This window comes from Cheilinus undulatus, linkage group 14 (assembly GCF_018320785.1).
Source record: "Cheilinus undulatus linkage group 14, ASM1832078v1, whole genome shotgun sequence".
In the NCBI taxonomy this organism is placed as follows: Eukaryota; Metazoa; Chordata; class Actinopteri; order Labriformes; family Labridae; genus Cheilinus; species Cheilinus undulatus.
In genome coordinates, this window is record NC_054878.1 from 2,187,631 (window position 1) to 2,208,326 (window position 20,696).

The following is a 20,696-nucleotide window of genomic DNA, read 5'->3' on the forward strand; positions in this document are numbered from 1 at the left end:
ATGGTAAAATGTGGAGAGCTCAGTGAAAATGAAAGAAGCACTTCATGATGCTGGATGGTCTCTGAGACAAATAGGGAAAGACATAAAGTGTTTTCAAAGTGTGGTCGTCAGGAAACCAAAGTTAACTGAAGCACATGTCAGACACCTCAAGATTTGAAGTACTAGAGACAGAAGGAAGACCACTGCTGATCTTCAGGCAGAGATGAATGCTGCTAGATCAGAGTCTGAGAAAGTCTCCAGAATGACCATAAGCAGACAACTGACGGAACAAGGCTTAAAGGGAAGAATAGCTACTAAGAAGCCATTATTCAAGATTCAAGAAACCTTTACTGTCATTGCACAACAGGTGTACAACAAAATGTCAATAGTTCTCTGGCCAGTGCAGCAACAGGTAACTAATAAGAACAATAAATATTCAAGAATAAAGATTTGTTAAAAGACATTCAGACATCAGCAAGTAGTAAAATAAATACTTTAAATAGTTGTGGATAAAAGATTCATTTAAAAACAATCAACTAAGTCCATAATAAATACTTTTTTGCACCATTTCTGCCACTTCTATACCAATTTTTTTACCACTTTTCACCTGTTTTACCACTCTTCTACCCCTTTGTGCATCATTCCTGCCAGTTATTGCCCCTTTGTGCCACTCTCTAACCCCTTTTCACTACCTATTTTACTATATTTTTGCCACTTTTAACCAATTTTTTATACTTTTTCCATTTTTGTCTCTTTAACCCAATTTTTGCTATTTGTTAACCCCTTTTAAACCCATTTTCCTGCATGTTTTATTCCTTTTGTGGCACACTTTTATAAACTTTTTCAACTTTTTGACCACTATTTATTACTTTTTGCACCTTTTTTTGGCACATTCCTACAAATTTTAGTCTGTTTATGTCACTCCACAACCCATTTTGCCACTTAGCACCCATTTTTGATACTCTTTATCCCCTTTTCATCACTTCATCTGGCCATTTTGGCAACATTTCTGCAAACCTTAACCTCCTGTCTTTAATATTTACTAAAATTGCTTTTATATTTACCATCAAAACAAATCAAATGTTGAGTCAGTCCAAAACTGTTTCAATATTAGTCATTTTTGTAATGGATTTAACAGCTGCAGACATTTAAAGCCAAAGGATTCTCTTGAAAACCACAACATCTTCTTTTCCTCCTTTTCTGAATTTATTGATCTTTTTGGGGCCGGACAGGAAGCTTTGTGGGGCCTGATATGGCCCCCGGGCCGCCAGTTGATGGCATGCACTAACTACAACAAAGAGAGAACCATCATGCTCGCAGAACTGACAGCAACTGGAATCTAAGACACTTCACTGAAGCCACTGCTCAGCTGGGATCGTCACGAAACGGCAAAGGCCGTTTTAAAATTTCTTCACTGGATTGTACGCTTGAATTTGAGGCGCTGACTGACCAGCGCTAAGGACCTGTAGAGGGCAGTAATGCGCCTTGGCTGCGTGTAGTCTGCCGGAAATTCAATAGAAGAAGAACCGGAAGCTGACGAGCCGCCATTACTGCGTTGGATACAGCTCTTAAACTAGCATACGTTTGAATGAAAGCGATCCGTAGAATCAACATAAACCGAAGTATTTTTGTTTGATCACTATAAGAAACTATGCCAGGGCGCTCTGGGAGAACATGTGCAGTTGTAGGCTGCCATAACAGCAGTGGAAAACTACAAGTGTGGAAAAAAAGTGAGTGTTTAGAGCACAAGCCTTTACTCCGGGAGGACTGTCCCTGTCTGACTCCCTATGGACTCCACAGATTCCCCGGACGGGCGGAGGATGCCGCTGTTCGCCAGCAGTGGATTAAAAACATCAACAGAAAGGACTTTGTCCCCAGTAAGAACAGCACGGTACGTTTCCGTTTCACGTTTTTAATCGTTTCATCTAACGGAGACTTTCATGAAGCTGCCTAGACTTCCGGTTAAACCTGTAGCACCTTTTAGCTAGCGAAGCTAGCGTTGGTGTAACCTCACTCATTTTCTCCCACCTTTTTGCTGATTTTTGCAGAAGTCTCACTGAAAGTTAGAGAAATCGTTTGATTGCAGTGATTGCCTAAAAAGGTTGTGCAACAAAATATTAAGTTAAGGGTACCATCATTTTTGTCCAGGCCTGTTTCATGAGTTTGTTTTTTTTTAAATAATTCTGTTGAGCCATAATTCAAAAGCAGTGTCTGATTTTCACTGGTTAATTTTCATTGAATTTTTATTTATTATCTCTTTTGTCAGATTCAAGTTATATCTGTGACCATTGAAGGTTTTTCTTTCATTAACAGAGGGGGACCAACAATTGTGTCCACGTGTGTATTAATTAGACCAAAATGTTCATATTCATTCCTCTGAAAGTCCGGCCCCCAAAATGTGTGCTAAGAATAAAGCTGGCCCTTTTGCAAATATAGTTGATGACCCCTGACTTATGGTCTTGACTTGTTTTTTTTCTGTGGGCAGACTGAACAGTTATATACAGCATATAAAATACACACTAAACTCAATAAATTAATCAGAATTAATCCTAAAGTAATGTTTAGTGGCAAATATCTGAGAAATATCTTCAACTGGACGATAACATGGCAGGTACAGTATCTGCACAACAACACAGCTTATCATTGCAGCTTATTTAATTCTTATGTCCTACATTTGTTTTTAAACATATAAGGGATACAGACATTTTAATTCTCCCTGGATGAAGCTGAACATTCAGCTTTGGGGCCCCCTAGTGGCTTATGGGGCCCTATGCATTTGCATAGTCCTCATATAAGCTACAAGAATCGGCTCTGCTCTTGCAAAGGTATTTTTCAACGGTCTGGCTCTTTGCTTGAGCAGGGTTGAGTAACACTGGCATAGGTGATTTTAGACTCGTCAAGTGCTGAAGCACCCTTAAATTTCCCCTCAACACCCATAAAAATAACAAGGGGGTTGCCAGACGATTTCTTTTTAAATCCAAAAGGTATTTTGTGAAAACAATTTAATTTGAATGCTGAATATTTTAAGCTGAGCTCTAGCTAAAGACATTAGCAGCCCTCATTCAGGTGGTTTAGCGTTCTGATTCGATGGCTAACGTTAGTTGGGTTTTTACACCCTAGAATCCAGTTTAATGTTGATAAGCAGAGGCCAGAGCAGTGTGACATTTTGGACAGAGGGTCAAAACAATTCTGAGGGTTAAAACAACAGATTCTGGCAGAAAAAAGGACTTCAATAAACCATTTTTATCTTTGCATCCTTTACTCACAGAGAGATTCTTAAAATGTTTCCTCTGATAAATGAACATTTCAGACTTATCAGAGGAGAATGTCATGGTTATGTGATCAGACAGTTAAAGGCTCTGATCTGTGAGAGGCAGGTTAATCAGTAAACAAAAACAGTAAACAGGTGAAGGTCCACGATGGTGGCAAACTGAAGTGTGTTAGAAAGTTAATTCTGTCAGGATTTACACATTAACAATTATATAATTGACTTTTAAGTAATATTTCAATCATGTAGTGATCAGTATTCATCTTTTTTATTCTTGCACTTTTAAAGGTGTGTGGAATACACTTTGTGGATGGAAAGCCAACCAAAGAGCACCCGTATCCAGTGCTGCATCTTGGATACGAACATCATGTAAGTTTGACTCTTTTTTTATTCTTCAGAAAGGCCATAATTAGTATTAGCTTTCAGTGAGAGAAATTTAAATGTTAGCAAAATTCTCAGTGTCCTTTGATCATTGACTTGCTTTTTTATTTCTTGTTCCTGTTTAATAAAAAAAACAAATGTGTGTATTTGTTTTTCTATTTTTTTTGTCAGGGAATGTCACGTGGTAGACGACCCCCCAAGCGCAGACGTCATGAGTCATCAAAAGTCAACACAAGTGCTGAACTTCAAGTCAAATCTGACACTCAAGTGAACCCTAAGGACCTGATACCAGGTGATCAGATTTTAGCAGATCATGGATTCACTACCTTTGTTATTATTTTTTCGGTGAGAAATAACAAGACAGACGAGTGATATTCAAGTGGCACGTGAGGGACAGTGAGAGAGGGAAAGGGCGATGAAAAGAAAAAGAAAGAAAAACAAGATAAAAAAATAATAAAAATGTATATCTGTTAATATATATTCATAATATTAGAATATTATAATAATAAAAATGCCTATATGATAACAAAAACAAATAATAATACTAAAATGAAAATTAAATATACAAAGAAGACATTGTTAAGACAGCAATACAGACTACTGGAGACCTATAGCAAGGGTTTTCCAGATGGGGAACTGTTGTGACAGAGTGTTACGGTCAGTATGGGGAGTTATATGCAGAGAAAATAATAATAATATTAGTAGTAATGACAATAATGACAATAATGATTAATTAAATTAACAATAAAATTAAAAACAGACAAAAATAAATGTATATTAAAAATAATAGAACGGATTAAAGACTTTAAAAAAGGACAAAATTAAACAAAGAAATACACAAAGTGCAAATACCTTACATGAAAAGATGAATAAACCAACCAACAAAATAATAATAATAATATAATTTATACTGATGATAACAATAATAGTGCTAATTCTTATAATATCAGCTGCAATTAGAAGAGGGAGAAGAGTTGACCTTCATGAAATTAGTTGAAGAGGACAGAACAAAACAAAAAAAACACACACACACTTTATTTCACTGTCACTGGATTTCACTGGATTCACTCACATACATTGCCCCCAAGAGTGACTCTAGCTCCGACATTTACACGCAGCTGCAAAGATCTCTCTCAACATGAAGTCACAGAAACCTGTCGCTTGGCAAATGTCAGAATCCATGTTGAGCGTGCTATAAGATGGTTAAAAAGCTTTACAATTCTGAGCCATTTAATACCTGGTAGAGTAAAACAAGTGGATGACATTGTTAGTATTTGTGTAACTTAATGCCTCAGCTAATTTGAGAGGAGGCTGAGGAAGAAGAATCTGGAATAGATGAAGGTGAAGATGTTTACGAGCAAGAATGTGATTAATACATTCTTGGCAGTAACATTAGGTAATGTGCCATAGTATTTAAAATTTGATGGCCTAATTGCCTATTTCTATCCGTATTCATAACCAAAATAGACCACCTGTCATATTTGTCTCAGAGACCATCCAGTATCATGAAGTTCTTTAATGTGGACTCTTGATTTACAGTGGGCTCTCCACGTTTTACCATTTTGAACAGGAATGAGGGATTTCAAACTCAAGAGGTGTTGGTCTTTTTGCTGTTGGTATGAAGGATCTCCTGAACCTCTTCATTCTGCAGCGCAGTGAGAAAAACCCTCCTGCTGCTCCTCTGCCCCGCGAGGAGGCTGTGGAGAAGGTGTCTGCTATTGTTCATTATAGCCTTTAGTTTGCTGCGTGGCCCTCTCCACCAGTTTTTAAAGTGTCCAGCCTCCTGCCGAGCCAGCTTTTTTAACCTGCTTGTCCAGCCACCTGGTGTTATCACCAAGTGGTTGGAGTCTGATTCTTAGGGAGATTGTGAACAGGCCAGTTAGAAAAGTGTATTTTGCATAATATGTGACCTTTAAAGTCTGCTATGGATAGATGGATATATCATCTGTGCTGATGACTTTTAATTTATTCATTATTCATTTGTTTGCTTATTTATTCATTTTAAAGTATGGGAAGAGTTTGGCTTACGCATCATTTTATGTCTAAGTACCTTAAAACAGGGGGTCTCAGCGTTAGGGTCAGGACCCTATTGGGTGTCGCGAGACGCTGAGATGGGGTCTCCAGGTGCCTTGAAAAGCTAAGAATATTTTTTAAAATTACACTGTTGCCACTGTACACCAATTTTGCCAGATTTTAACATATTTATGCCACTTAAAACCTTTTTTTCAGTTCTTAAACCCTTTCCACCACTTTTTTCTGCCTGTTTTTGCCCATTCTAATCCAAGTCTTGCCACTTTCCACTTATTGCTGCTTCTGTTGATCCATTATTGCCACTATTAACCCCTCTTTACCACTTTGTACACCACATTTCACAATTTGATATGCCCATTTTTGCCAGTTTAACCCATTTCTTCAAATTTCTGCCTCAGCTAACCCCCTTTTTTGCCAGTTTAGCTATAGTAATTTTTCATCCCATTTCACCAAATTTCCACCTATTTTTGGCATTTTAAAACTACTTCAGCCACTTTTTTAATTTTTAGATTATTTTTGCCTCTTTTATCTAATTTTTGGCACTTCTAACTCATTTCTGCTACTTTTAAAATCCAGTTTCACCACCTTTTCCACTATTTCTTTGCCATTATTAACTTGTTTATCTATTTTTTAACATATTTTTCTTCTTTTATTAAGAAAAGGATTTACATTTTTAAAAGAGGGCTACTTACTACACAAATGAATTAAAATGTGTTTCTTTGATTAAAGTGGTTATTATTCAGGTTAAATATAAAATACCACAGCTTCACTTTACAATGGAGCATGATTTTGCTGGCTGCCAGTTTGGCCTGGCCCCAGAAAGCGCTCCCATTTTTCCCCCTAACAGGTGGCTTTGTCTCACTTGACTATTCTTTAATGTTCATGGCTGTCTTCATCCACCTTCAGGTACAGTGGGGGTCCCTGGTCTCTGGCACCTTCATTTTGGGGGGCGGGGGCTGAAAAGGGTGAGAACCCCTGCCTTAAAGGGAACCCTGTTGATATAAGACATATTGATTTTATTGAAGTAACATAAATATAGTTTTCTTTAAGTTTTACAAAAAAAAACCCATAGATTTCTACATTCTGTAGAAACAAATAAAGATAAATTGAAATGTAGGCAGCCGTTTTGTGCAATAAATTCCAAGTCACTTAATAGCAAAAAGAAAAATAATATAAAATAAAACAACACCCAAGGTGTTCAGAAGGAGACATTATCTGTCTATTTATGGATATACAGACATCAGGAACATATGTGAGTAGGAACGAGACTGTCAGGCATAGCCCTAAGCTGGAAACCCCCGCAGAAAAATTATAAACTTGACTTATCTATAAATGTCTGAAGTCAAACAACCAGATCTCAAATTAGATTACTTTAAAAATGGCATGGTCCAGGGCAAGACTGCTTTCACCTGTTGTGTGGAGCAAAGCTGCCTTTTTTGTATTTTATGGTGGTTTCACAGAGCTAGTGTCTGAAGTACTTAAGGAAGGGAATTGAAAATGTTTTAATACACAAAACAGTGATTGAGATTGTATGAAGCGATTTCTGACTTTTTTAGTCATTCATGTTTCACTCTTATTGCTGTAGGGCTTCTCTGGAAAAGAGACCTCAGTCTCAATGGGTTATCTCTGTGAAAATAAAAGAAAAATAAATGAATTTTTTTTTTTAAATCATGGAGACAATTTGGTTAAAAGTTTAGTTGCAGTTTTTCCATAACAATTTCTTTTCTGTATCCCACAGACATCCAGCAGCCGTTGGCAAGTAAAGAAGAGCAGCAGGAGTGGAGCTTCAGTCTGGACCAGGACACTGGGCCCCCACATATTAAAGAGGAACAGGAGGAATTTTGGAGCAGTCAGGAGGGAGAGCAGCTTCAAAGATTGGATCAGGAGGATACCAAGGAGCCCTTCACTCTCGTCATTGTAAAGAATGAACATGATGAAGAGACACCCCAGTCCTCACGGCTTGATCAGAGACCAACAAAGCAGATGGAAACAGGACCTGATGGAGAGGACTGTGGAGAAGCAGAACCAGCCAGGAACTCTGATCCAGGGACACATTTACAACCAGAGACTGAGGTCAAGACAGAAGAGTGTTCTAAGCCTGTGGCTGATGTCAGTGATGATTGGGTGGTGATCAGAGAGCATCAGTCCATTTTATTTGCTCTGAGACATGATCACCACTTTCATTGTAAAGGAACATTTGGCTCTGACAGAAATCAAGTCATCTCCACTGATTCTGACCAAACCTTTTACAAAAATCACCTTCTGAAGATCCACAGAACTAATCTTGTAGGAGATACAGATTTCAGTTGCTCAGGATATAAGAACCAGTTTACAAAAGGAGGATGTCTGAGCCAAGACATTACAGTCCACAAAGGGGTTAAAAGGACAGCAGAAGAGGAGGGCCATGACCCCCAAGTTATGAAGATGGAACAGGAGGAAGTCTGGATTAGTCAGGCTGATACGGACAAGCTCTTTCTGACTCCTGTCCCTGTGAAGATTGAAGGTGAAGAGAAACCTCTTTTCTCACATCATCAGACACAAACTGAACAGATGGAAATAGGCACTGAAGGAAATAACTGTGGAGGGGTAGAATCAGCCAGGAACTCAGATCCAGAGAGACATTTACAACCAGAGACTGAAAATAAGATTGAAGAATCTTCAGAAGCTGAGACTGAAGACAGTGATGACTGGATGGATACCAGAGAGCATCATTCAGACTTCAACTCTTTGGAAAATATTGATAAGAGACTTGAGATGGTTATTAAATCACATAATTGCTCTGAATGTGGTAAAACATTCCAAAAGAAACATCATTTGATACAACACAAAAGAATTCACACAGGAGATAAACCCTTCAGCTGCTCCCTGTGTAGTAAAAGATTCAATGATAAAGGAAATCTAACTACACATATGAGAACTCACACAGGAGAGAAACCTTTCAGCTGCTTTGTGTGTGGTCAAAGGTTTAATGATAAAGGAAATTTAAATAAACATATTAGAATTCACACAGGAGAGAAACCCTTCAGCTGCCCTGTTTGCAGCAAAAGGTTTAACCGAAAACATAATCTAACCACACACATGTTAGGTCACAGAGAAGAGAAACCCTTAGGCTGCTCTGTTAGTCACGCAAGTATGTGTAAACATTCAGAGCTCTACCACAACCAGACAGAGGAGGAAAGAGAGGCAGAAACAGGAGCGGATGGAGAGAACTGTGGAGTCAGGAACTCAGATCCAGAGAGCCATTTACAAGCAGAGATAGAGGTCACAACTGAAGAGTTCTCTGAACATGACACTGACGGCAGTGATGATTGGAAGAAGACTAGAGAACATCGACCAAGTTTAAACTTGGATGGATTAAGGAAAACTAAGAGACGACAGAATGATAAGAAATCACATAGCTGCTTTGAGTGTGGTAAAACATTTAAGACAAAATGGCGTCTGAAACAACACCTGAGAATTCATTCAGGAGAGAAACCATTCAGCTGCCCTGAGTGCGGTAAAAATTTTAGCCAAAAGGGTAATCTTGCACCTCACATGGCACGTCACAAAGGGGAGAAACGCTACAGCTGCAGCACTTGTCATCAAGACTTCTTTTGGCACCTACAGTTAAAAAGGCACAAGTGTGTCAGAGGTCAGCCTTCAGAGCTCGATCAAAACCAAACAGAGGAGGAAAGAGAGGCACGAACAGGAACTGATGGAGGGGCTTGTAGAGGTCAGGAGCCAGCCAGAAACTCAGATCTAGATCCAATTACAGCCAAAGACTGAAGAGACTCCTTAGCCTAAGACTGGCTGCAGTGATAATTGGACTGAGACCAGAAAACAACAGATTAGGTTGCTTGAGGAAAGATACATTTCCTGTCAGTGATTGGAGAAGTGATGTTGGTGTGAAACCTGTCGGCTGATCTGAGAATATTTAAACTTTGTTGATTGCCTTGTGAGAGAGGCAAATAGAATACTAAATGCAGTGCTGTGAGAAAGTGTGTGCCCCATCCTATTTTTGTAGATGTATCACACTTAAATGATCCAGATAATCAAACAATTTTTTTATATATTATTCACAGTTTACCTGAGAAAAACACAAAATGCAGTAAACAAAGTAATTTAACGAACTACCTTTAATAGCAGTAATCTTGCAACATGTTTGTTTAACAGTAATTTTACACAACATTGCTTATCCAACTAAAATCCTTAAACTGAGAAGTGTAAAAGATGTTTAAGATAAACTTTTCAATTTATTTTATTAAGTTAAAAAATCTATTTTAATGCTCATTTTTACTTTAATATTTTTGTTGGGTATGCTTCTTCTATCTTGTCATTCTTGGTTTAGTATTTTACTTTTCATATATATATATATATATATATATATATATATATATATATATATATATGCCTTTTATAAGGTAGGCTGAGGGAGTGCAGAGGGGAGGGGGGCTGAGGGAGAGGCTGCATTCAGCAGCAGAAACCTGTTAACTCAGTGCTGTCTACCATATTCAGAACACCTAATTAAATGGGTGAATGATAAAATTTCACCTCTTTTTCAGTTAGCCCTTTGTAGGCGGCTCTTCATAACATATTTACATCCAGGGGTGTCAAACTCAATCACAGCAGGGGCCGGATTCTGGATTCAGGACTAACCTGAGGGTCTAACAGGCTCACCTTTTTAACCATAAACTGTCAACCTTGTTTCACCAGTAATAAAATATATATAAAAAAATACCTTAGCACTGATGATAAATAATTTTGACAGTTAATGATCAGTTTAAAGGCTCACAATCTGAGAAAAGTAAATGTATTAGTTCAAAAAGGTCAGAACCTTAAAATGAAAAATACAGTTTTTAAAGGCAAATATTTCAGAAATAAAGTGAAAATCATGAGTTTAAAAGGTCAAAATATGAAATAAAATTTGGCATCATGAAATTAAAAGTCAAAATATGATTCAAAATTTTATATTGTGAGTCTAAAAGGTCAAACTATGGGATTATGAAGTCAAAGTTTGGAGTTGAAAATATGAGGTGAAATAGAAATTAATTGGTTAAAAAGGTCAAAATATGACTGAAAAATTTGAATTATGAATCTTAAAGCTCAAAATATTCTATGAGAAGTCAAAATTATGAGTTGAAATGCTCAAAGTATGAAATTAAAAGTCAAAATCTTAAGTTTGAGTCCTAATTGTGAGATGCTGAATTGAAAATGTGAAATTAAAACACAAATTAGTTTCTCTTCCCACATTCCTGACTTCTTATCTTATTATTTTTACTCCTTACTTTTTCAGATTTTACGGCTTAACAAGAATATCCTCAACCATCAAGGATGATGGGCCCATTATAACAGAAATATGAGATCATCTTGCTGGCCGGATTAAAGTGTTCCACAGGCCGGATTTGGCCCCTGGGCCTTGAGTTGGACACCTGTGCAGTACACAGTTAAAAACAGCACAAGTTTTTCAATCAGGAGAGTTAAATATGAGGTTACCTTTATTTATTTCACAACTTTGAAAAACTAAAAATGCCCATCGTGTTGTCATGTACTTGACTAGGGAGGCTGACAGCCGGATAGATAAATACATAAACACATGTGCAGTGAGAACAACAGATGCTTTATGGCAGCTACGGTGGCCTTCCGGGCTCAATTAACGCCAAAAGTCAAGCACACAGAACTAACAGAAGAGCCCCTGAACCTCAGCAGGGGAGAGAGCTTGGAACAACATCAACCACGTGGGTCTGAGGCTCTTCTTTTCCAACTCTACAGTCCCGACAGACAGCTGTCCCAGCCGGATGAGGGGGTGAGTAGAGCCATTCAGGACGGTCCCAGGCTGAATGATCGTGACGTATACCTGTCCTGTTTGTATTTCCGGGTTTGAAGGGTCGCTTCAGAGCAGAGTTAGCATGTTTACATCTGCTAACGATTAACGTCAGCTTTTTAACTTCTTAATCTTTGACTGTTGGATGAGTGGAAATGTCCGGGGTGTGGAGAGTTGCACACGAAGAGAAGCCCCAGATAGCAGGTTGGGTTTCTTTCACCGCCGTAAACGGGTTTCCTGCCGAGCAGAGCCGTTAGCTTTAGCCGTTAGCCAGACTGACAGCACAGTGTTAGCTGCAGCTAGCTAAAAAATCATCGGGTTTCCTGGACTAAGACTCTGTAGCGCAAGGGTGTCAAACTCAAGGCCCGGGGGCCTAATGCGGCCAGCGGAACGAATATATCCGGCCGCAAGATCATATCATATTTGTATCATAACTGGCCCACCAGTATGAGGTCTGCAGATTTCCTCCAGTTTGAGTTGTTAAGCCATAAAAATCTAAAAGTAAAGTGTAAGAAAGATTTCATAGAAAGTCAAGAATGTTGGGAAAGAAATTAATTTGTTTTTATTTCATATTTTCTATTTTGCATCTCAAGATTACGACTCAAACTTATGATTTTGACTTTTCATGTCACACTTTGACCTTTTTGACCCATAATTTGGACTTTATATGTCACATTTTTATCTTTTAGATTCAAAATTTTAAATTTAAGTCATATTTTGACCTTTTCAACTCCTTACTTTGGGTTTTTAATACCGTGTTTTGACTTTTAAACTCATATTTTCATTTTTTTCTAATATTTTGACATATGAAATGAATAACTTTTACTTTTTATATAATATTTTGACCTTTTAGACTCCCAATTTTAAATTCAAGTCACATTTTTAACTTTTTAAGTCATCATTTTGAATTCTAGCTCATATTTTTACATTTTCAACTCCAAATTTTGGCTTTTTAATCCAGTATTTTGACCCATACAACTCACAGTTTAAATCTACATTTCATAAGTCATATTTTGTCTTTTAAGCTCATGATTTCAAATTTGAGCTTATAATTATTTTGACCTTTTAAACTTGTGATTTCAAATTTCTCCTCATATATTTGCTATTTAAAAACTTTTTTTTTCAGTTTTTAATATCATGTCTTGACCTTTTGAACTAATAAGTTTGAATTTTTATCTCAGATTTGAGCCTTTAAACTTATTGTTTTTACTTTGTTGGATTTCCAAATGATCAATGCTGTTTTTATTCACATTTTATTACTGGTGAAAATGAGGTTTATTGTTAAATGTTGACCCTGTTAGGCTCTCAGGTTAGACCTAAATCCAGAATCTGGCCCCTGCTGTGACTGAGTTTGACACCCCTGCTTTAGCGGCTGTTGGGGACAGTGTGATAAGGATGGTAGCACCGACTCCTCTTCCAGGCTGGCTCGTATGAATCAAGCCTGGCTCTGTTGAAGAGAGAAGGGTGTATCTGCAAAGACTATTAGGGGTTGAAGATGGTAAAGCCAGAAGCATCAGAGCATAAAATGGATAAATGATGTCTTCACTGAGTGCTTTTCCTGCCGTCAGTAGACAGGCTTGTTTTCATCACAAAAATAAAACAGGTTATTCTTTTATTATCAGTGAAGAGTATTTCTTAGTGCTTTCCAGAGCTAAAAGCGAAGTATAGAAAACACTGAGACCTCTGGCGGTTCCAAACCATGGGACATTCACAGCACAACCAGGGGCATGTTGTGAACCCTAATACAGTGTTACTCAATCCTGCTCAACCAAAGAGCCAAACTGTTGAAAAATACCTTCGCAAGAGCAACAATGTAAGAGGTGAAAAGTGGAAAGAAAAATAAGTTAAAGCTGGTACAATAGGTGAAAAAGCTGCAACAAAGTGGCCTAAACTGGGCGAACAAGGGTAAAATAGGCAAGAAAAGGAAAAAATTGGTATAAAGTGACAAAAAATGTGAGGAAAAAGTGGCAGAAATGGGTGGGACATGACAAAAAAAATGACTTACAGGTGGCTATAATGGTACAAAAAAAAATCCGACATAAAATGAGTGAAAAGTTACTTAAATTGGGGGAAAAAATAGCAAAAGGTGGGGGGAAATGATTGAAAAATAACTACAATTGGCAAAAAGCCGCAAAAGGTGAGGGAAAATGGGAAAAATTGACATGTAATGGCAAGAGGCACCTCAAATTGGCAAGTGGCAAAAAAAGGGGAAAAATGCAATTTGTGAAAAGCAGGATTAAAGTGTCAAAAAAGGGTAAAAAATGGCAAAACACTGCAAATAAGGGCAATGGAAAAAAAAGTAAGGTTGACAATTAAAGCTTTCTGTATAAGTGTGGGAAACAAATTGTAATGGATAATTCTGAGGCTAAAGTTTCCCTTTTTATGGATTTCATGTTTTTAATGTTTTTTAATGTAATGTTAATGTTTTAATGTTTAAAATTTAGACATAAAAGAGCCACATGTGGCCCTAGAGCCACATGTTGAGTATCACTGCCCTAATACATGTCGATACACTTTGCCATGGGATAATATTGAATAATGGGTCTCAGAAACAAGTAATTATAATGTGCAGTTCTCTCCAGTGATTCGTCTCTTTCAGAATTGTGGCCAAATAAAATATCCAATCAGATGGCGAATCTTGTTTTCATTAGTTTATAAAAAGCTTGTGTTGCAACACTGTAAAAACAAGGAAGCACCTGCGCCTCAAAAATGGAAAGCATCAATGAAATATCATTTAAATATTAAAAGAACATTGTCAGAAGACAAAAACAAGGAAAAACAATTTAGCACAATTTAAACTGTCCCATGTCTGCATGTGTGTGTGTCTGTATGGTTGTGTGTGTGTGTGTATCTGTCGATGTGTGTAGTTGTCATTGAATTGCATAATGGATCACGTGTGTTTATGTGGTAAAGGATAAAAAGTTATCTGTGAAAAAAAGTGCTGCACAGGATTATTAATATAGTTACTGATCAATTATTTGCCCATATTGTAAATATTTTACATACTGGCTGATAAAATCCATCAATAATAAAGACATTCATTTACTTCCTTGCTGCACATTCTGAGACAGTAGATGGTGTGGCAGCAGGGGCGTAGCTAGGGATTTTGGGCCCCCAGAAAGAATATTACACAGGGCCCCCCCTTAAATGGCTAGCCAGACAAAAAATGTGTCATGATAATGACATATAATGATGACATACTGATAATAATCCAGTTAATTAAAGCACCAGGGATAAAATGTAGAAATTACAAAAAGCCGTTCTACAAAACATGTCTTCAGAGGCAGTTCAAAGATAACCTTGCAAAGTAGATGGATACACCCGTTTCCGTGTTTTTCACTGGCGAATTCATCTAACAAAGCTCCCGTCTGAACCATTTGGGCCCGGTTAGAAAGTGACAGGACCAATCAGCGACGAAGGGCAGTACTTTCAGGCCCAGCGGAGTTGTGGCGTAAGCAAGCAGCAACAAGAGGCCGGTGTCGTTATGGTGGAAGACATTAGTGTGGATGCTGCTAAAGCGCCAGTTTTATTAGAACTTGACAACATTTCTTGGTTAAAAGAAGAACAAAGAACAGCAGTGAGTTGTTCTCTTTTCATAAACGACAAAAGTCGTGTACTGACATGTCTACAGTCGCCATGATTCCCATTATGCAGTTCTATACAGAGTTTATTCCTTGGCAGCTGAGCACGCGCACCTCAGTAGCGGCAATGACGTCATGTGTTTTGTTGCTCTGATTGGCCCGTAAAGATGTGACAGAACGTTCATCCAATCACACTCAGAGTTTTTTTTTTTTTCAAAGGCTCTGGCCTTTCCCTGTATATCGGAGGTTTTCCGATGTCTGTGTCAGGTTAATTTTAAGAAGGATACTGGTAGATTCTGATGTAGTTAGTCTGACACAGAGTACTTCTTCTATTCTAGGTCTATCGGCTCTTTCTTCAAAGGTTTCCTGTAACATTTCAGTGTGTTTTTATCTAAACATCATTTTGTTTTTGTTCACAGAAGACCAGCTGCTGAGTAAAGAAGAGCTTCCCCCTGAGAAGGAGGAGTGGAGCCCCAGTCTGGACCAGGAACACTCTGAGTTCCCACATATTAAAGAGGAACAAGAGGAGTTGTGGAGCAGTCAGGAGGGAGCGCAGCTTCAGATATCAGGAGAGGCTGACATTAGTCAGTTCCCCATCACTCTTGTTGTTATAAAGAAGGAAGATGATGAAGAGAAACCTCAGTACTCAGCTGAACAGATGGAAACAAGAGCTGATGGAGAGGACTGTGGAGGAGGAGAACTAGCCAGGGACTTCAGTCCAGAGAGACATTTACTATCGGAGAAAGAGGTCAAGACTGAAGATTCTTCAGAACCTGAGACTGACAACAGCGATGATTGGAGGGAGACCAGAGAACATCAGTCAGGACGTAACTCTGTGAACAGAAGAAAAAACAGGAGGCCAAGGACTGATAAGAAATCATACAGTTGCTCTGAGTGTAGTAAAGCATTCAAAGATAACTGGCATCTTACACAACACATAAGAATGCATACAGGAGAGAAACCCTTCAGTTGCTCTGAGTGTGGTAAAACATTCAAAATGAAACAGAGCCTGGCAGACCACAGGAGACTTCACACAGGGGAGAAACCATTTGGCTGTTCTGTTTGCAGTAAAAAATTTAATCAAAAAGGAAGTCTGACTACACACATGTTAGTTCACACAGGAAAGAAACCCTTCAGTTGCTCTGTTTGCAGTAAGAATTTTAACCAAAAAGGAAGTCTGACAACACACATGCTAGTTCATACAGGAGAGCAGCCTTTTAGCTGTTCTGAGTGTGGTAAAACATTTAATCTAAAAGGAAACCTAACCACCCACATGTTGGTTCACATGAGAGAGAAACCATTTGGTTGTTCTGAGTGTAGTAAAAGTTTCAAAGTTAAGGGAAGTCTGACCAAACATATGGTCATTCACACAGGAGAGAAACCCTTCAGCTGCCCTGACTGTGACAAAAGATTTCACCAAAAATCTAGCCTGAATTACCATATTAAAACTCACAGAGCAGAGAAACCCGTTGGTTGCTCTGAATGTGGTAAAAGATTTTACCAGCAAGGAAATCTGACAGAGCATATGCTTATTCATAAAGAGAAAGATCCAGGAAGACCCTTTAGTTGCTCTCAATGTGGGAAAGCATTTCGAAAAAAGGGGCATTTGATCACACACCAAAGAGTTCACACTGGTGAAAAAGCTTTTGGCTGTCCTATTTGTGGTAAAACATTTTCACAGAAAGGTAATCTAAAACTTCACATTTCAAATCACAGTGGACAGAAACCCCATAGCTGCTCTGAGTGTGGTAAATCATTCAATGTAAAAGGAAATCTGGCCACTCACAGGCTGCTTCATATGGAAGAGAAGGCCTTCAGCTGCTCTGAGTGTGGTAAAAGATTCAACCAAAAAGGAAATCTGACTCAGCACATGATGATTCACACAGGAGAGAAACCCTTCAGCTGCTCCGAGTGTGACAAAAGATTTACTCATAAGGCTGGTCTTAGGTATCACGTGGCAACTCACAGAGGAGAGCAAAGCTTCAGCTGCTCTGAGTGTGGTAAAAAATTTAACCATGAAGGTAATCTTAATAAACACATGACTATTCATACGGAAGAGAAACCCTTTAGCTGCTCTCAGTGTGGAAGCCTGTTCCGAGAAAAAAGACAACTGAAAAGACACCTGAAAGTACACACAGGGGAGAAAGCCTTCAGTTGTCCTGACTGTGGTAAAAAATTTGCTGAAAAGTCCAACATGTCACTTCATATTGCAAAACACAGAGGAGAGAAACCCTTCTGTTGTTCTGTTTGCGATAGAAGATTCTCTTGGTCATCTCAATTAAGAATCCACAAGTGTGTTGGACGCCAGGCTTCAGAGGAACTTCCAAACCAAACTAAGGAGAAAAGAGAAGTAGAACCAGAAAGCTGATGGAGAGGACTGTAGAGGAGTAGAACCAGCTAAGAACTCAGATCCAGCAACGCATCGCAGCTCTGACTAATTAAATATAGAGAGTAGGCATGCAACCTCAGAGGGAGGACAGGTCTCTGCTGTTCCAGCCGCTGAGTGGCAGAAAGTTTGTGTGACAGAAATCAGTAGGAAGGAAGCAGCAAGCAGCTTTATTTCAGCTATTAAGTACTGTCTTCTTAAAGCCCCTGTAAAGTGAAATCCAAAATTTGTGTCTGACGCTCTTGATATGTTGGAATATGGTTGCTGTAAACATGTGAAAATACCGAGATTTACATGTAACTGAATTTTGGATTTAGACCATTAGAAAGTTTTTCACCTCTTTCTTGGCTGGGTTAAATTTGAGTGGGGAAACTATGTGGATCACCAGCCCACAGTAGGGAATGACCCCGCCCAAATTAAAACAGCAATATAAAAATCACAGAGCAGTTCATTTCAGTACAGTCTGTTGCTGATGCCGCTGCCTTGAAAGTTAACGGTCAGTTAAATGCCTGGTTTTTTGTACATTGTGAGGTAAATTTGCCAAATCTATCAGCCACAGTGGTCCATGGATCATTTAACCCTCGCTCCCTTGTAATTTTTAGCTCCATCTGTCCTTGTTTGTCCTGAAAACGGTCATGCAGAAAGGTGTTTATAAAACAATCATTTTTCAACATTTGTTTGAACTTTCACTGCTTCATATCTCTTCAACAACTTCAACCCTGACCACTAAAAAAACATTTAGAAAATTAAATGTTACACCCTTTTATGCCAGTTATTGTACACTATGTCACTGGTATTTTTTATGATTAAAAAAAAAAAAAAAAAAAAAAAAACACAAAAACACCATATTTACCATATAAAAATGATCTAGAAAAAAACTTTTTTTTTCAATAAATGCAGTCAGGGCCATGTCAATGATGAGCAGTAACATTGATTTTGATGCATTGAAATTTTTGTGGTGCCAAATTTCTATTTTAGCACCATCTGTTCTTGTTTGTCCAGAAAACAGACATGCAGAAAGGTGTTAATAAAATACTCATTTTTCATTTTTTTAAAACTTTCACTGCTTTAGATCTCTTCAACAACTTCAACCCTGACCATTATTTATTTATTTATTTATTTTTAATTCAATGTTACACCCTTTTTATGCCAGTAATTGTACACTATGCCTATGACTTGGATTCAGTGAGATAGCGTCCATGCTAAACAGATGAGTCTATCGGATGAGTCTATCCTTTTCTTGAGCCTCCTCCTCTACCAAATCATATGCGAGAGAATGCTCATGTTAGGTTTATTTTATGTACAGGCATAAAAAGCTGAGGAAATATGTAGGATATGTATTATGAGCACGCGCATTTCCACCTCTAACCAAAATGTGACCACAAATATGCCAATTACGCGCATACATAAATTTACTGCATATTTGAGAAATGATATATTCTTACCTATTGATCGAAAGGACCCGTGCATCCCCATGCATGTCCTTCCACTTGCTATGAAGGGAGGGCAAAGTTGAAATTGTCCAAATGTCACTCTTTCTTAGTCCCAGACTACAGAACTCAGAAGTAGCATTTTCGACTGTAAACACTCCACTTACAGCATGTCCGGCTGTAAACATAGACGCAGATTCATACACGTAGGAGCATACAAACTTTTCCTTACACATGTAGCCCACTCTCAGACATCCATATCTAGTGGCATGAATCGGTTCATTTAATTCTGATGATGTTTAGTGGGTGAAATAGTGCTTCAAACACTCTGAGTCCATGGAAGGAAAACCATGTCTGCGTTGCTGAAGGGATTAAAACGATGCACAGGCACGATCTGCTGGATCAATCTGGAATGGTGAAATTTAGATCCCTGGTGATCGAGTGACTGCAAAGAAACAGTTGCTGTAAGTTGTTTTGGTGCCCTAGACACACAGTCAAAAAACGAGTCCTATGGGCAACACGTTTTTTTTTTATTTTGGTTTTGTTTTTTAATATGAAGAAAAATAATAACTTTGGCCAAATTTGATGCCTCAATCTATAAAAATGTGACTGTCAACTCAAAAAAATGATGATAAAATTGATGAATGTCATAGTAGGATCCGAGGGTTAAAGCATCAGAACAGATTTGAGCCAGAAAATGGGCTTCGTCTCTTTTCATCATGATCATAAGGTCAACAAGGTGAAGGGGCTTTCGAATAGTGTGAGCGCTCTCCATTCAGATTGTAGCAGTTTTTTAAATTTGTTTAAGCGGATCAGATTTCCCATGAGTGGGCGTGGCTTTGGCTCATTCTTACTTACTTACTCATGCTTGCTACTCTGCAGGAGGTCTGAATTTAAAGAGGCACATATGGACTGAGTCTGTTACAATCCAGGAACAGCAACGATAAACTAAGTTCATCTAGAGGAGAAACTTTATGTGGTCATTTTGTAAGGGCTAACTAATCCACAAATGTTTCAGCTAGATTGTTTCACCATATTATAAAATTTGAAATGTTAGATTTTTAAATCTATACCTAAAAGTCTATTATATAGCTATTATAATACACTGTACAGTATAGCTATAACTTCTGATCAGTTAAAACATCTACAGCACTGATTATCAACTGGCAGCCCGGGGGCCATATCAGGTCATCCAAAGCTTCCTGTCCGGCCTCCAAAACAATAAATTTAGAAAAGGATGAAAAAGGAGATGTGGTTTTAAGAGTATCCTTTGGCTTTAAATGTCTGTAGCTGTTAAATCCATTACAAAAATGACTAATATTGAAACAATTTTGGACTGACTTAACATTTGATCTGTTTTTATGGTAAATATAAAAGCCGTTTTTAGTAAATTTTAAAAAAAGGGGTTAAGGTTTGCAGAAATGTTGCCAAAATGGCCAGATTAAGTGATAAAAAGGGGATAGAGAGTATCAAAAATGGGTGCCAAGTGGCAAAATGGGTTGTGGAGTGACATAAACAGACTAAAATTTGCAGGAAAATGTGCAGGGATGTGCCAAAAATTGGTAAAAGAGAAAATAAAGGGCAAAGAGTAACAAAAATGGGGAAAAAGTGCAAACATTATGCAAAAAGTAATAAAAAGGAGTCAAAAAGTTGCAAAAAATAAAATAAATAAAAACGTGCCACAATAGGGATAAAACATGCAGGAAAAGTGGTTTAAAAAGGGTTAATGAATAGCAAAACTTGGGTTGAGGAGGCAAAAATGGGAAAAAATATCAAAAATTGGTTAAAAGTGGCAAAAAATATAGCTAAATTAAGCAGAGAAAAGGTTTTTAAGAGTAAC

General features: G+C 38.0%; 2 protein-coding genes across 2 annotated transcripts; both read left to right on the forward strand.

The window, feature by feature from the left end:
• Positions 1-1,630: 1,630 nt before the first annotated feature.
• On the forward strand, positions 1,631-9,720 carry LOC121521760 (zinc finger protein 658B-like). The gene is made up of 4 exons (XM_041805919.1): positions 1,631-1,870; positions 3,536-3,616; positions 3,800-3,920; positions 7,398-9,720. The coding sequence occupies exons 1-4, from the start codon at positions 1,631-1,633 to the stop codon at positions 9,422-9,424; spliced, it is 2,469 nt and encodes an 822-aa protein (XP_041661853.1). The 3' UTR covers positions 9,425-9,720.
• A 1,429-nt stretch (positions 9,721-11,149) lies between these two features.
• On the forward strand, positions 11,150-17,965 carry LOC121521670 (gastrula zinc finger protein XlCGF57.1-like). Its single transcript, XM_041805804.1, has 2 exons — positions 11,150-11,663; positions 15,460-17,965. The coding sequence occupies exons 1-2, from the start codon at positions 11,615-11,617 to the stop codon at positions 17,406-17,408; spliced, it is 1,998 nt and encodes a 665-aa protein (XP_041661738.1). The 5' UTR covers positions 11,150-11,614; the 3' UTR covers positions 17,409-17,965.
• The last annotated feature ends 2,731 nt before the right edge of the window (positions 17,966-20,696 follow it).

Coding starts and splice junctions, on each gene's coding strand:
- LOC121521670 (XM_041805804.1), top strand. CDS start 11,615: ATGTCCGGGGTGTGGAGAGTTGCACACGAAGAGAAGCCCCAGATAGCA. Junction 11,664..15,459: donor AGAGAAGCCCCAGATAGCAG/GTTGGGTTTCTT, acceptor TTTTGTTCACAG/AAGACCAGCTGCTGAGTAAA.
- LOC121521760 (XM_041805919.1), top strand. CDS start 1,631: ATGCCAGGGCGCTCTGGGAGAACATGTGCAGTTGTAGGCTGCCATAAC. Junction 1,871..3,535: donor TCCCCAGTAAGAACAGCACG/GTACGTTTCCGT, acceptor GCACTTTTAAAG/GTGTGTGGAATACACTTTGT. Junction 3,617..3,799: donor ATCTTGGATACGAACATCAT/GTAAGTTTGACT, acceptor TTTTTTTGTCAG/GGAATGTCACGTGGTAGACG.